The 14555-nt window shown below is 57.2% G+C and overlaps 7 protein-coding genes across 7 annotated transcripts; 3 read left to right on the forward strand and 4 right to left on the reverse strand.

Annotated features, from left to right (window-relative positions):
- Positions 1-367: 367 nt before the first annotated feature.
- B0H18DRAFT_872652 (uncharacterized protein) lies at positions 368-2712 on the reverse strand (the record flags this gene model as incomplete). Its single annotated transcript, XM_048040246.1, has 7 exons — positions 368-478; positions 1039-1329; positions 1387-1490; positions 1540-1681; positions 1838-1983; positions 2074-2263; positions 2332-2712. The coding sequence occupies 7 exons, from the start codon at positions 2710-2712 to the stop codon at positions 368-370; spliced, it is 1365 nt and encodes a 454-aa protein (XP_047896280.1).
- A 332-nt stretch (positions 2713-3044) lies between these two features.
- B0H18DRAFT_991563 (uncharacterized protein) lies at positions 3045-5008 on the forward strand. The gene is made up of 3 exons (XM_048045069.1): positions 3045-4284; positions 4341-4749; positions 4810-5008. The coding sequence occupies exons 1-2, from the start codon at positions 3166-3168 to the stop codon at positions 4716-4718; spliced, it is 1497 nt and encodes a 498-aa protein (XP_047896281.1). The 5' UTR covers positions 3045-3165; the 3' UTR covers positions 4719-4749; positions 4810-5008.
- Positions 5009-5593, reverse strand: B0H18DRAFT_1093435 (mitochondrial ribosomal subunit S27-domain-containing protein). The gene is made up of 2 exons (XM_048032347.1): positions 5252-5593; positions 5009-5194 (listed from the first exon to the last, which is right to left on the reverse strand). The coding sequence occupies exons 1-2, from the start codon at positions 5553-5555 to the stop codon at positions 5163-5165; spliced, it is 336 nt and encodes a 111-aa protein (XP_047896282.1). The 5' UTR covers positions 5556-5593; the 3' UTR covers positions 5009-5162.
- A 432-nt stretch (positions 5594-6025) lies between these two features.
- Positions 6026-8408, forward strand: B0H18DRAFT_116780 (P-loop containing nucleoside triphosphate hydrolase protein). The gene is made up of 3 exons (XM_048035860.1): positions 6026-7226; positions 7278-8173; positions 8225-8408. The coding sequence occupies exons 1-3, from the start codon at positions 6115-6117 to the stop codon at positions 8272-8274; spliced, it is 2058 nt and encodes a 685-aa protein (XP_047896283.1). The 5' UTR covers positions 6026-6114; the 3' UTR covers positions 8275-8408.
- B0H18DRAFT_116787 (uncharacterized protein) lies at positions 8361-9322 on the reverse strand. The gene has a single exon (XM_048035861.1). It carries the CDS (start codon positions 9082-9084, stop codon positions 8446-8448), a length of 639 nt encoding a protein of 212 aa, XP_047896284.1. The 5' UTR covers positions 9085-9322; the 3' UTR covers positions 8361-8445.
- Positions 9323-9409: 87 nt separating this feature from the next.
- On the reverse strand, positions 9410-10244 carry B0H18DRAFT_872669 (uncharacterized protein; the record flags this gene model as incomplete). Its single annotated transcript, XM_048040247.1, has 3 exons — positions 9410-9673; positions 9718-10000; positions 10048-10244. The coding sequence occupies 3 exons, from the start codon at positions 10242-10244 to the stop codon at positions 9410-9412; spliced, it is 744 nt and encodes a 247-aa protein (XP_047896285.1).
- Positions 10245-11530: 1286 nt separating this feature from the next.
- On the forward strand, positions 11531-14500 carry B0H18DRAFT_991578 (glycoside hydrolase). The gene is made up of 4 exons (XM_048045070.1): positions 11531-11980; positions 12033-12132; positions 12185-12760; positions 12781-14500. The coding sequence occupies exons 1-4, from the start codon at positions 11646-11648 to the stop codon at positions 14347-14349; spliced, it is 2580 nt and encodes an 859-aa protein (XP_047896286.1). The 5' UTR covers positions 11531-11645; the 3' UTR covers positions 14350-14500.
- Positions 14501-14555: the final 55 nt, after the last annotated feature.

Consider the following 14555-nt stretch of genomic DNA (forward strand, 5'->3'; position numbering starts at 1 on the left):
GAATGAGTCCGGTATCTGATGCGGCCGTAGCAGTCCGCGATCCCTTCAATTGGAAAGAATTGATGGGCGATAGCCTGAGGGCAATTGCAACCTGAGGGTAGCTGCTGAGCTATGTAGTGCACAGTGGAAAGGCTCGACCGTGCACGGTCGCAATGGTTTTGCGGTCTGTGATCAGCGTGGTGTGGTCATATAGCGATAAACCAGCTCACCGAACATCGCCGTTTGGCTCAGTGGCTGTAGTGGCTCTATATGGGAATGCGAGGCGGTTCGCTTCAGCGGCTAAATTCATTTGTGCGCTGGTTCAAGGCCCGTCCCCTCCGGAAAACTTGGTGCCTGTTAGGTTCCCTCTCGGAAGAAAGGACAACCTTCAGAGTAAACTGACCTCAGTGGGCCAGGGAAGCAATTCCGCAACCCAGAGGTTGGGCCGAGTTAGTCTTGGGAGACAAGGACAGTCGTCAGTTCGCGCGGTGGATCGTGCCTCTCGCAAACTCTTTTGTCATTTTTTTCCGCATATGTTGGCAAGTCTGGTACATGGCTTGCTCGAACTTCTGAATCTCATGCAGAGAATTGCAGCAATATGTTTCTTTCAACTCCGTACGACTACCCCAGCCGCGATGCGTGCACGCCAGCGTGATGCTCAATACGATGGTTTTGTTCACCGTGGTTCCACATTTTGTACACACGACCAGTACAGACGATATACAACACAAGGCAACACAACCAGCCAGAGTACAAAGCCTCAGTGCGACAGTATTACATGAAGGTTCAGCTGTACAAATCCACAGCGTCCAATACAAAACCAGGTAATCACGAGCGGGTCTGGTCTTTCCGTTGCCAGAGTCGTTCTATGCCAGAGGATCAGACTTGCTTGTTGCCAGGAAATTCCATGCCAGTGAGCGAAGAGGGTGCGCCTATGTCGCCTAGAATCGCGGGGCTTCCTGCCGGGGGCGACAAGATCGTAGCGTGCGGAGACAGAGACGGCGCATGGGGCGACAGGATCTGCACGCGAGGAGACAGAGTCATGGGGCGCGGAGACACAGAGATGGTCGACAGCGCCCGCGGAGAGAGGGTCGGCGAAGGAGGCGTCCAGATCGAGCCTGGTCCAGTCCCAGCTACAGCCTGAGTGTTCCGCCAGCATCCCGTCTGCGCGCACTTCTCCGCGGCCTCGATAAGCTGCGTGTACACTGCATGGCTGAACCCGATGCATTGCAGACCGATGCACGCCACGCGGAGCGCGCCTGCGCTGTAGAGCTGACCGGTTTCGTATACGTTCTGGGGAGCGGTGTTCTTCCGTGCGAAGATTGTCTGCTTCACGAGGGCTTGCGTTGTCTTGAGCCACGCATGCGGCCTGAGCAGGCGAGCCGAGGTAGGGAAGACAGGACGTACCTCGGATGTCAGGTTACCCCATTCCGCAGGAGAGAGCTCGTCCAGCCAGAACGCCTTGTAGAGACCAGTGTAGTACCAATATCCGTTCTTATTGAAGAAACAATCTGTGCAGCCATGAGCGAGGGTAAGACTGATATGGATGCGCATACAGACCGGTGGTCTTGTTCAGCTGCGAGCTCAAATCGACAGCGGCCCACCGGTGGGCAGTGGTCGCCCGCGGATTCGTTGTGCACTTGAACAGAGGTGTCAGGAAGTAGCCGTGCTCCTCTCGTTCCGTGGACCAGAACGTGGTGTTCTCTTGCAATAGGCGGTATCCTCCCATCCTGAATCACGGACCACAGGAAACCTTAGAAATTAGTAGACAACGAACAACGAAAGCCTACTGTTGCCGCAATGCCTAATCCAAGCTATGGTCAAGGGGTGACCTAGTAAGCGGTGAGGTGCTTACAACGGGCAAAGTAGTCACAAAGTCTTGAAAGGTATACTGGGGCGGGATGACGATTGGTTTCAGGACGTCCGCTGGCACGTCGGGAGTGAGCGGAAGGGCGGCGAGTATGGCATTTCTTGCGCCGAATCTCTCATCAGGGGGCGCAGTTACTGAGGCGGGCTTGGGGCATGAAGTCAGCAGAGCAGCACAGTGACGTTCGCGCCTCTAGCGTACTTGCGGCTTTCCATCCTCTACGGAACCGCTTGCGAGGCTACCATGATCGACGCGAGCGCACGAAGTCGAAGGGTTCGCCGGCGGGACGTTGCCTGGTGCCGTCGTTGGGACCGGTCGCCCGTCGTTCGGATGGCCTAAATTGACTTCGACGTTCGGCGCAGGCATGACCAGGCGCAAGATCCTGTGCAATGCGACTTGCCAGTCCGACGGACGAGCCTATTGGCGTAGTCAGCCAACGAACGCTTGCAAGATCTGCAGCGTACCGGCGCGATACCCGTCCGCACAGTTGCATCCAATTGTTCACCAGTTATCTGAGCTTTGAGCTGTTGGTTCTCGCGTTCCAACCGTCGAAACATCTCTGCCAGACTTCCGACTTCGACCTGCACCTTGACGTACTCCCTCTCTCGTGCAGCGCGATCCGCCCTGCCGCCTGGTTGAGACGCGCTTTGTCGACCGGTCATGAAGCTTAGTTGAGTCTCCAGGTCGGCCTTCTCTTGTTCGAGGAGGAGGATAGTCGCGGTCTTCTGCCGGATCGAGGTGCAAGCTTCCGCTAGGTGTTGCACAACCGCGTCTCTGGCAGAAAGAGCATCGTTCAAGCGCAACCTTTCGAGATAGACTTCTGCAGTCGTAACCACAGTATCCTTTTCATCTTGCGGATCTACCATTGTGACCTGCTGGACGCATATACACAGATAGAGTGGTTATCAGGCGGAGTGAACGTCATGTGAAACGCATTGTTAGAACTGACCGCGTTGCCATTGGTGTCACCGTAGACCCTTCTACATGTTGCATCCTTACAGTTTGAGAGCAATCAACAGGTCTTCCAAGCGTCATGGATGTTGAGGGCAGCTGGCAAGTGATGACGGACCACGGCACGGTAGCGGGTGACACGATCACGTGTGCATAGAGTGGTGCCTACTTATTACATAACTTAGCGGGCGGTAGTACCGCCGCCCGCGTTGGTACGCGTACCAATTAAATGCATTGGTTGCTACTGCACGACTTACTCACTCTTGTCTCAGATTCGGCTCTCTCGCAGGCTGTGCAGGGCACCCGCATTCGCGGTGTATAAGTATCATTATCTTCATCGCTGAGAGTCAACGATACATTGCTGCCCTATGAGTCTCTCAACCGTAGACCTGGACGTCCTGACCGCCATCATCGCTCTCCTTTCTCCCAGCGATGCACGGTCCTTATCCCTGACGACGCGAGCCCTCTATCCTGCAGCCCAGCGACACGCGCTCTCCACCGTAGTCCTCGACAAGCCATCCAAGCTCTCTCGTGCTCACGAATACCTTCTTGCGGACGTCCCTAACCGGTCACACTACATCCGTAAACTCACAGTGACCCATCAAGCACTGAATTCACCGAGCGATGACAATGTCGACGACCCACTGTCGGCTTTCTTCGTGCAATCAGCTCGACTCCTGGCTGACTTGCTGGAGAGCACACAGTTGCTGACAACAATATCAGTCGCCTCCATGGAGCAGATCATTCGCGCGGAGCCTCGCGTCTGGAACGCTCTGACCGCCCTCAGTTTCCTCACAAACGTCGAGTTGAAGGATGCCCATGCGGGCGTCCTCAGTCGTCTAGGGGAATTCCGAGGCCCTCTTCGCAAGCTCGAGTTTTGCGGCTCCCCGGATTCTTACATGCTTCCTGGCAAGCTACCTTTTTCCCAGCTCGTGAAGGCGTGGTGCGCATATCCACGTCTCCAGCACATCGGCCTCGACTACGTCCCCAAGGTAGACTATGACCGAGAACGGCTGTCATCGTGTACTCCGTGCCAGACCGTGCTTAACCTGGACGTCTCGCACAGCGAATTACCACTATCCGGTATGACCGACATGTTGCCAAACCTACGATCTCTCTCGATCCTCAATACGAAGGATTACTCCGAAGACAACGCCGGGAAATGCTGGAGTCGTTTGGCACGATTGGACTTCCGCACACAGCACGGGCCGAGCGATAGCCAACATCATTGGGTTATAACATCCCGCACGCGGCAGCTTGTCCTCCTCCACAGCGTCGAGACGGATCCGAACAGATACTGGAATTTTCGACATTTCTACGCTAGCACCGTGGAAGATGCACAACCTGTCGCTCTTTGCTTATCGACTTGTCCGTCGGTGGGCGAAGATTTCTGGACAGGCCTGGTACGCGAAGGAAGAAGGCTGAGATGTCTCGATATTAGGTTACGTGCAGGCTGGAAGTGTCACAAGGATGTGAGCGAGTGGCTGGTACGTCTTCGTCAAATCAGGCCCCTGGACTTGTTGACTTACCAACATGCTTTAAGGACAAGGTCCCTCGGTTCTGGACAGATTCCGACCTCCTGTACGTCCGTATCTTCATCCGCGAGACAGATTTCCTCTCCCGCATGAACACCTCCATTCCTTTTCGAGAGGATGATGCCGCTGCGATGGCATATGTGAAGCAAACCGTCTCTGCTCATCTACTCGCCTGCGTGCCGACGGTCCGTTTGATTGCTATCAAGTTAATGAATGAAACGTCCTGGTGGCGGGCGCAGCAGGGCGGCGAGGGTGGCCCGAGGCATCTGGTACCAATCTCGAGTGACGTCGGTCACCATGTGGAAACATACCTGTATTCGGAGGAATTTGAGCAGTCAATGGTGTTTGACGGTGAGTGCACGACGATGAGCGGGCACTTATACTAATTTTAGCTGCAGAGTCTCTGTTTGACCGTCACTGAGCAAAGATGGGAGCAAGATTTAGACCTGGAAGCGGGACGTCTGCATATTTACGTACGAGCGGGCTATGCACGAAAACTCGTGTCACCAAAACATGTTGTCAGTCATGGTTCTGTGGACATGTATGAGCTGAAGGGTGTACCGAGAGTGATTCATACATATTAGATCGTCCTTCGTCTCTCTCGACCACAGTGCTCTGCCTGGTGTGTGTATCACTGGTCATACCTCTGGCAGGCCTGCACTAAGGTATATTGCGGAGTTGAGATAACTTGTGCGCACATCTGTGAGCTGGGCGTACGAAACGCGAGAGTTACACCCGATGAATATGGGCATTGGCGATCGTCGAGAGCAATGAATACAATGCAGAGCAAATCGTCACGACCCGACCACGGCATACAAGTATGCACTGTTCTATTTTCGCCTGCGCACTCTGCGACTGTCGGCTGTACAGAGCAAACACGTCAGGAGAACATCCCTGTGCAGCATGAAGTCGCACATACCAGCGGACTTGGCCTTCTTCGGCGTGCCCTTTCCTCTCTTCTTCTTCGCCTCCACATTCGTGAGCCTCTGCGCCTCCGTCGGATCTGTGATCCTGATTTCTCGTCGGGACATGCGATTGAACATGCCGAAGGTCATTTGCGGCGGGTAGTATTCGACCATAGAGGGGCCGCGGAGGCGCGCACGGAAGTACTTCGCACCAGTCCGAACGCTTGTCGGGTTATATGAGGTCTGGAATACGGCGCATCGGAGGCGAGTGAGGGCAGCCAGCCGCGATGGGTTGACGGCGGAGGCAACGGCGGCCATGAGTGCTGCCAACAAGTCGTGAGCAGGAGCGTGACGGCGCTACGATCGCGCGGGTGCGCGCAGAAGCGCCCACACGCGCAAATTATCGACCATACTGGCTACGGTGGCACTGACTGCCAGACTCTCATGTCGGCCTGTCTCGCTGGCCTATCTCGCAACTGCACTCTGTTTCTGGACTTCTAGGGCAGTGCAGCACCGGAGCTTAAGCCGAATCCCAGTTTGCACTGGGCGGTATGAACAGACTCGGCTACACGATATGTTTTCGCTGTCACCATGACCTTCTCCGACCTAGCTCTGTTGTACAGAGGGTATTCAGCCGAGGCCACAGTGTTAGAGCCTCCAAAGACAGACTGCCTACAAGACCCGCAGCGTTTCCGCATGCGTCTCACTTCGGTTCCCCGCCATCCAAGAAACCACAGCACCACCCCCTCAGTCACATCTCGTCTCGCCTGGCAGCGTCGAGGGCCACCTCGCAGACCGTGTCAAGCAATGGGTCGGCGAGAAACGCTTGGCGTACAGGCTGGAGAGTTTTGGATTTGCGCAGGACGACATCGGACGAATGCTCGCCTGCTTCGCCGCTGCCGTGAAGAAGAACATGGTCATTTCTGCTCTCGACTACGACGACGAACAGTTGGCACGGATCGCGGACGACCTCTCGCAGCCTGCGATCGAGAAGTCCGACATGCTCGACAGGTGGTTGACGAGGCTGCTCTTCGAGTGGGCGCACAACTCGGCAGGGCAGGCCGCGCTCGAGGACGTTGTCGCCCCTCTCACCATCACAAAGCTCTCCGAGTTGTTCGAAGCTGCGGACTTGTCCAAGCCCGCCTCGGTCTTCTCTATCACGCGTTCTTCCCATCCGCGTAAGATCGTCATGCACGTTGGTCCGACCAACAGCGGGAAGACACATAACGCTCTCAGGGCGTTGGCCGCGGCGAGGACGGGTGCATATGCTGGGCCTTTGCGATTGCTGGCCCACGAAATCTGGGAACGGTTGAACAAGGGTCAAATCATTCCAGCTGGTGCGGAGGTCAACAAGGAAGAGGTGGACGAGGACCCCTCGAGCACCTTTGATGTCGGTTCCCAGCCAGTCATTCGGAAAAGCGGCGACGGGAGGTACGCGAGGGCGTGCAATCTGGTCACGGGCGATGAGCAGAAGATTGTCGATGAACACGCAACTCTTCTGAGCTGTACCGTGGAGATGATACCTACCTCGCAAAGATACGATGTCGCGGTCATCGACGAAATCCAGCTGCTAGGCGACACTGAGCGCGGCGGCGCCTGGCTTCGCGCCCTGCTTGGTGTGAATGCCGCGGAGGTGCATCTCTGTGGCGAGGAGACAGCTGTCCCACTCGTTCAAAGACTGCTCCAAGACACTGGTGACGAAGTGGTGGTCAACCGTTACCAGCGCCTCACCCCCCTCCGAGTGGAGACCGAAAGCCTCCACGGCGATCTGAGCAAGGTCAAGAAGGGTGATTGCGTTGTAGCTTTTTCTCGGAAACAAATCTTCGCCCTCAAGCAGCGAATCGAGGAGTCGACCGGAATGCAGTGTGCGGTCGCATACGGCCGTCTGCCTCCGGAGATACGCAGCGAACAGGCTGCCTTGTTTAACCAGCAAGGTAGTGGGTATGACGTGTTGGTGGGTAGTGACGCCATCGGAATGGGTCTGAACCTGTGTGTTTTTAGTCGTTGTCTATGCAGCGAGAAGCTAATGTCTCGACTCAGGAAGATCAAACGCATCGTACTCGAAGCAGCTAGCAAATGGGATGGTGTCCGACGAAGGCCACTATCAATCTCTCAAATAAAGCAAATTTCTGGTCGCGCAGGACGGTACGGTCTGCACGGTGATGAGAATCTTGGCGGCTTCGTCACGACACTGCACCAAACTGACCTGGCCGATGTTCGCCGTGCCATCGCGGCGCCGATCACGCACCTCAAGCAGGCTCGCATCTCACCGCTTGGGCATGTCTTCGAGGCGGTGGCCACTGCGCTCCCGCAAGACGCTGCGGCGATAACAATCGTGGACGTGCTGTACTACGCGGCGAAGCTGCCCCCCACTTGCGAGCTCGAGGACGTGCGCAAACTGCGCTTCAGACTCGACTTCTTGGGCGACCTACAGGCGGACCTGACTATGAATGACCAGGTTCTCCTCCAGCTCGCGCCCGTGCCCGTCTCTGATGTGGCTGCCCAAACGGCCTTCCGCGCCTTGTCGCGCATGTACTGCGACGACTTCCATGTCGGCTTGAAGGATGTCCTGCGGGAAGCGGACCTTCTCGAGGACTTCGAATCCGCAGTGCGCGCCGTAACGGAGAACGACTCAGCCGCCGACCAGCAAAATGCGCTCCAGACGTTGGAGTCGGTGCACAAAATCATCGTCGTGTACTTGTGGCTGTCCTACCGTGCTCCGGTCGCGTTTATTGAACAGGACGAGGCGTTCAAGTTGAGAGACATCGCAGAGCAGAGCATGCAGAAATGCCTGGAGCTTCTCAGCGCTGTCAAGGGCAAAGTATCGCGTCCGAAACGTCTCGTGCGCGGAGACGCAGTCAAGTACAAGCCCGGAAGTACCGTCCGCGATGAGGCCCTTCAGAAGCGAGCCGAGCGTCTCGAGCATGGCAATAGTCGTAAGCCAACATTCTTCACTATATGTCCATAGGATTGATCCCATATCGCAGTGCGGGATCCATACGGTCTGAAGCCAGCAAGCCGCGACGGGCGCAAGTAGGCTGAAGTGACGGAACCACGTGAGCGCGTCACGGCATCGGCCGTGGTTGGCTTTGCCCGTCTCGCGCCCCGCAGAACGCGCCCGCCTCCTCTCTCTACCATACTATTCGTTTAATCCGTCCTCCGCGCTCCCAGACAGGCTGGTCCGACGTCTACCGCACTCAAAACTACCCTATTCTACCGGCCTCATCCCCCGTGCAAAATGCCTTCCCTCAAGTCTTCGTTCCTCGCCGTATTGCTCCTCGCGCCCTTGGTCCATTCCTCTCCCGTCATACCCACCGCACTCCCGGCGCACACGCCCTGGCGGCTCCGCAACGACCCTGAAACCCTCCTCGGGCGGCGCTACGTCGTGCAGAACCACGCCCCCGCCGCCGCTCCGGACAGCGCGGACAACGAGGACCCGCCGCCCCCGCGCTCGCACGCGCAGCACCAAACCAAATCGTCCAAACGCAGCGCGCGCTTCGCAAAGTACCTCGCCGAACGCGCCGCCACGAACGAGCGCATCCAGACGCCCGGCGGGACGGTGGTGAACGACGTGTCGAACGTCGGCTCGGGTTCGTCGGGCACGAAGGTTACGAAGGCTGGGGATACCGAGCTGGAGGAGATGCCCTCGTCGTACAGCCCGTACAACACGGCGGTGACGATTGTCCCGAGGCCGAGCGGGACGGCGCACGCGAAGGCGGCTGACAAGGCGAAGAACAAGAGCACTACGACGCACGGGAAGGCTGTCTAGGCGGGAGGAGGGCGCGGATCGCAGTGACTCTGGGAGTTCAGCGGACGGCGCGTTTCGGACGTGACATACATAGAGCATACACTACACAGGTCCCATTCGTACATGTAGCTATAGTCCTGATAATCACACCACTTGGAACGGTTCTTGCGCCGTAGCGAGAGCACGGTACTGATCCCGGTGCGCGACTGTGATGAAGCCCTTATGCGGGGCGACATTCTGCGCAGGGGCTAAGTTACCCGCCGGGAGGGAGGCACCGTTGAACCATGTTGAGACTGGAACTGAGGCGTGAGGGTCGCAGAGGGAGCGATGTTCCATGCGGGCGGGCAGCATACATGCCCGCATATAGCCCATTGAGCACGGCGCACTCCCGAGCCCAGACGTCAAACGTCCTAGGACCGAGAAGCTAGCACGTCTCTGCCATCCTATGAGGGTCGACAGGCATCGACCCATCCAACGAACCCATCTCGCCCAGCGTCCGCGCAAAGAGGTCGTTGAAGCCCATCTGCAGCCCCATCGTCTCCAGCGCGGCCTGGAAGTTCTGGTCGGTCGCGTCGATGTCTGCTAGCCACTCCTCCATGCGGTTCGTGCCCCCGATGAGGATGCTCCGGAGGCGCGTGCGGTCGGTCTGGTTACGGACGGCGTCCCGCCGACACTGCCCGGGCCTACACTGTTCGTTCCGCCGCCTGTGTTCGGGCTGGAAGAGGTGTCGACATCGACGCCTGCATGTGCGACGGAGTCCCATGCTTGGCCCCACAGGACGGTGAGCCATCCTTTGTCAAGATCGTCTAGCCATTGGAGGAGTTGGGGGAGCGTGTCGACGTCGGGTCTGTAGCCCGCGATAGACTCCAGGACTTCGCCCGTCAGCCGGAGAAGGAGAGACGTGCGCAAGGACGCGGATGGACCCGCGGGCGGTATCTGGAGGACGAGCGCGAGGAGTGGGTGCACCGCAGTCAGGTAGGAAGCGAGGGTGGGCAGCGTAGACGAGGGATGTGAGCTGCAACATGGTAAGTGGTGGGATGTGGGATGTGGAGGAGGGCGTACCGCTTTTTGTAATTGCGGGTGATTTCGAGGAGGTGGTCTTCGAGGTAGTCGACGAGCTTGCGCTCCTGGCTGGGCGAGAGTCTGTGGGCTGTGAACGTTGCAGAGCCATCACTGTCCAAGTGGTCGTTCAAGTTGTGTGTGTGGATAGACTCTGTCGACTCAAAGGTGGGATAATGGATCTCTGCAGCATTCTCCATTCTGGTGAGATATACAGTTCACAGTGAGCCTGAGTTTAGGTCGTGGCCTTCGCAGTGCCAGTAGCCAGATGTGCGAGCGAGCGATGTAAGGAGTGTCTCGAGCGAGACGCCCTACCCTCCCTAGTCGCGTAGCGCGCCGCGCGGGACGGAGTAATGAAACGCGTGACGTCATGCCAGAATGCCTCTTCTCCCGCAACCTGTTCCCGGATCCCTTGCGCAATGTGAGCAACTTAGCAGTAGATTGGCCTCTACAGCGGCCAGATCAAGCGGAACGAGTCCAAAGACTCAACATCAATTGGCAGAGTCGATAAGCAGGTCTAGTACTAGCACTAGGAGTAAGTGTAGCATACTTGCAGTACGCATAGTACGAGCTCCCCTCAGAACTAGTCCTGACACAAAAACAGTATCCTTCATGATGTCAGTCCATGCTAGGACATCTCAAGTATGCTTTCCAGTGATCAGAATATCCTCGGTGTCGCACTCAGGCTCTGCCTCCCAACCCGCCCTCCGTCTCGACTGGCGTGCAGCGCGTCACTGACGCGTCTGGTGTATCTGGAGTCCTGAACGGGGAGTGGTCTGATGGGTACAACAGTGCCTCGCATTAGACATGAATCCACTTGCTTGATAGCTCGTGTCTGAACCGTCTGTATAGGGCATTTCAGACGGGTTTGGACGGGATTAAACAGTCCAGCGGATTTGCTGATTAGTACTGCAACTCGTCTGCTCACTTTGGACATTGGACAAAATCTAACGCGAAGAATACAGGGATAAGCACAGATAATGTGCAGAATGATGAATGTACCTATCGAGCGACCTCCGAGTTCGTTACGACCCCCTGCAGCTCACCGTATAGACTGCGTCGATGTCACGGTGTCAGCGGACATTGAGGAAGTGCACCCCTGGCTGGAAGAAGATCGTCAAAAATATACTGATGTCCTGGAATGTAAGAATAGCATCGAAACTGCCTACCGGTACCGTTCTAGGAGCACTGCACGATGCTCCGTGGTGTGAAGGCCCGCAACCCTGAGGAGGTGGGTGAACACGCAGCAAACCTCAGGCTTCACTGACATGAAGAGTCTGGATGGTCTTTAAGTGCCCTATAATTCTTGTCATGGCTGTCAGAAGTATGTGTCGTGAGATTAGACAGTCGCGGAGGTGAAGCTTGTGAGTGAGAGAGCCTGAAGGACCACGTCCAGAGTCCACACAAGATTCCATTTCTGGGTTATTGCTCTGTCACGTGAGCAAGAATGATCATACCACTTGCCCGGGCAGTGGCTGCTTAAAGCCCGCTTCAGCTTAGCTCTCATCTGGCACTGGTGTTGACACTGACAGCAGTCACTGTCTTACTGTCTTTCATCACAAAACAAGTCGAGGGCTACTGGGTATCCTACAGCACTACCTATGCCTAGAGTTCCCTCTGTGTCGCCGGCGACCGGTAACCCCACGCCCTCTCACTTCATCCATACCCTCGACAGTCACTTCGTCGACAATGCCGGGAGAACAATCTTGCTGAGAGGGGTCAACCTTTCCGGCGATAACAAAGCACCAGTTGATTGCCCCTCATATATCCTCAACGGTTTCTGGGAGACTGGAGAGAACGGCGACTATGACTTTCTTGGCAGACCATTGAATCTCGAGGACGGCTCAGCCGACGTACACCTTGCGCGATTGAGAGGGTGGGGCTTCAATATGCTGAGATATGTTGTCACTTGGGAAGCATTAGAGCATGCTGGGCCGTGAGTGAGCTTCCTGCTGCGCATTTGGACCCGCGTCTCAATGATCGACCAGCGGCAAATACGACTATGAATTCATGGATTACACCGTCCGCGTCCTGCGGAAATGCAAAGACCATGGATTCAAGGTGTACATGGATCCACATCAAGACATTGTCAGTGACCATCGGTTGCACCGTGCCCTTCACTCAAATATCTTCTATTTAGTGGTCACGCTTCTCCGGAGGCTCTGGCGCACCATACTGGACACTTCCTGCGTGTGGATTTGATCCCCGGCACTTCAGTCCAACGCAATCGGCTATCGTTCATGCCGAGTACCCCAGCCCCTCGTCTCCAAAGCCTGTCGAATTGCCAGCGATGATTTGGAGTACGAATTATGGGCGTCTCGCATCACAGACGCTCTTCACGCTCTTCTTTGCGGGCAGGCAGTACGCCCCGCAATGCATCCTTGACGGACAAAACATACAGGAGTATCTTCAGTCACACTATGTCGCGGCATTCGGTGCGCTGGCCGACCGGATCCGCGACGCGGGTGACCTGCTCGACGAATGCGTGATCGGTTGGGACAGTATGAACGAGCCGTACGAGGGTTTCTGCGGGTACGATGACCTGAACACGGTACCAACGAAGCAGACGTCCACACTCAAGAAGGGCACGTACCCTACGCCCGCACAGTCGCTCCGCTTGGGCATGGGCCAGGCGCAGACGGTAGACAAGTGGAAATTCGGCAGCATGGGCCCCTCGCGCGATGGCTCGGAGACCGTTGACCCCAAAGGCGTTGCTGTGTGGATCAGCCCGGAGAGCGAGCCGAACGGCGTGCATCCGCACTGGGGCTGGCGGCGGGACCCGCGTGGCAGCTGGGCACATGCATATGGGCTCTCCATGGAGTGTGGGACGTCGATTCTGGCGAGGTCCTCCAGCCGAACTACTTCAGCACACCGGACAGCGAGCGCGTTCCGCACTTCATCCAAACGCACTGGCTCGAACATTGGCAAACGTTTTCCGCACGCATACGCCAGTCACATCCAGAGGCGATTATGTTCGTCGCGCCTCCCGTGTTCGCACAACCCCCGTCCATCGCCGATGAGCAGCTCAAAGGGCGCTGCTGCTACTCCGCTCACTACTACGATGGACTCACGCTCGTGAGCAGACACTGGAACTGGTTCAACGCCGATGCGCTGGGCCTCCTCAGAGGGAAGTACTCCTCGACGCTGCCTGCAGTCCGGATCGGCGAGAGCGCGATCCGGAAATGCATCCAGGAACAGCTGGGCGTGCTGAAGGCCGACGCGCCCATCCTCGGCCCGTACCCGACGATCATCGGCGAGATCGGCATCCCGTACGACATGGACAGCAAGAAGGCGTACGGCTACACGGACGACGGGAAGTACAAGGGCGACTACTCCAGCCAGCAGAAGGCCCTGGACGCGAGCCTGAACGCCGCGGACGGGCCGAACGCGCTGAACTACACCATCTGGAACTACTGCCCGGACAACTCGCACATGTGGGGCGACGGGTGGAACATGGAGGACCTGAGCCTCTGGAGCCCGGACGACCTGCGCTCGCGTGAGGGCCCAAAGATGGAGCTGAGCGACGCGTCGTCCGCGGTGCTCTTAAAGAAGGGGCCGAACGTCTCCGCGCGCAGCGCCGCGGCCTCGTCGCTGTCCTTGGCCACGCTGGCTGCTGGCTCAGAGGATGAGACCCTGCGGGTCAGCTATGAAGCGGCGGCCTTGCGTTGGGAGAACGCGTTTGACTTCCTGACGGACGGTGCACGGGCGGTCAAGGCGTTCTGCCGCCCATACCCCGTCGCCGTCGTCGGCGTGCCGAAGGACATCCAGTTCAACATCGCCAAGGCAGAGTTCACGCTCACCGTCCGTGTCCGACCAGAAGATGCCCCCTCGCCGGAGCGTCTGGGCGCGCGGTCTGAGCTGGCCACGGAGATATATGTCCCTCTCGTTCACTACGCCGGCGACAAGCTTGTGTCCCGCTACGCAGAGCAGACCTGCGACACACCGAGCACCCTCACGAGCGACGACGCCCTGTCCAAGGAGCCGACTCCGTTCGCATCGCGGAATGCGTCGACCGCAAACCTGTCAGTGCAGGCGTCATCGACGTCTACCTACGACCGGCTGTTCTCCCCCTCGGCTATACCCTTAGCGCTTTCGGTCGAGGCATCTGCTGGTCGCTGGGATGTCGACGGTCAGACATTACAGTGGTGGTACCCGGTACCGGGTGATGGCGAAGCAGATCGTGAGTATACTATCACAATTCGGCGGGCTGGCGGTGCGATCAAGACTGCTGAGGAGGTGCAAAGTACGCGTAGTCTGTGGGACGATTGTTGCTCCTTCTTGAAGAGGTGTTGTGTTGTGATGTGAGTCCTGCCGCCATTGTTGCTATCGCTTTGCGTCCGGATTGGAACGATTGTCATTTTGTACTATATCATCCTGGATTGTAACAGATACTGCGAACACACGGACCTTTTGATCATTCGTTACTAACATGTCCTCGGCGTGCGCGGTCTCGGAGGTAGTGGACAGTGTTATAGGAGCATGCGGAGCCGCAGATGATTGTGTACTGCATA

The sequence above is a fragment of the Fomitopsis serialis genome, assembly GCF_022376445.1.
Source record: "Fomitopsis serialis strain Sig1Antser10 chromosome Unknown B0H18scaffold_15, whole genome shotgun sequence".
Taxonomy (NCBI): Eukaryota; Fungi; Basidiomycota; class Agaricomycetes; order Polyporales; family Fomitopsidaceae; genus Fomitopsis; species Fomitopsis serialis.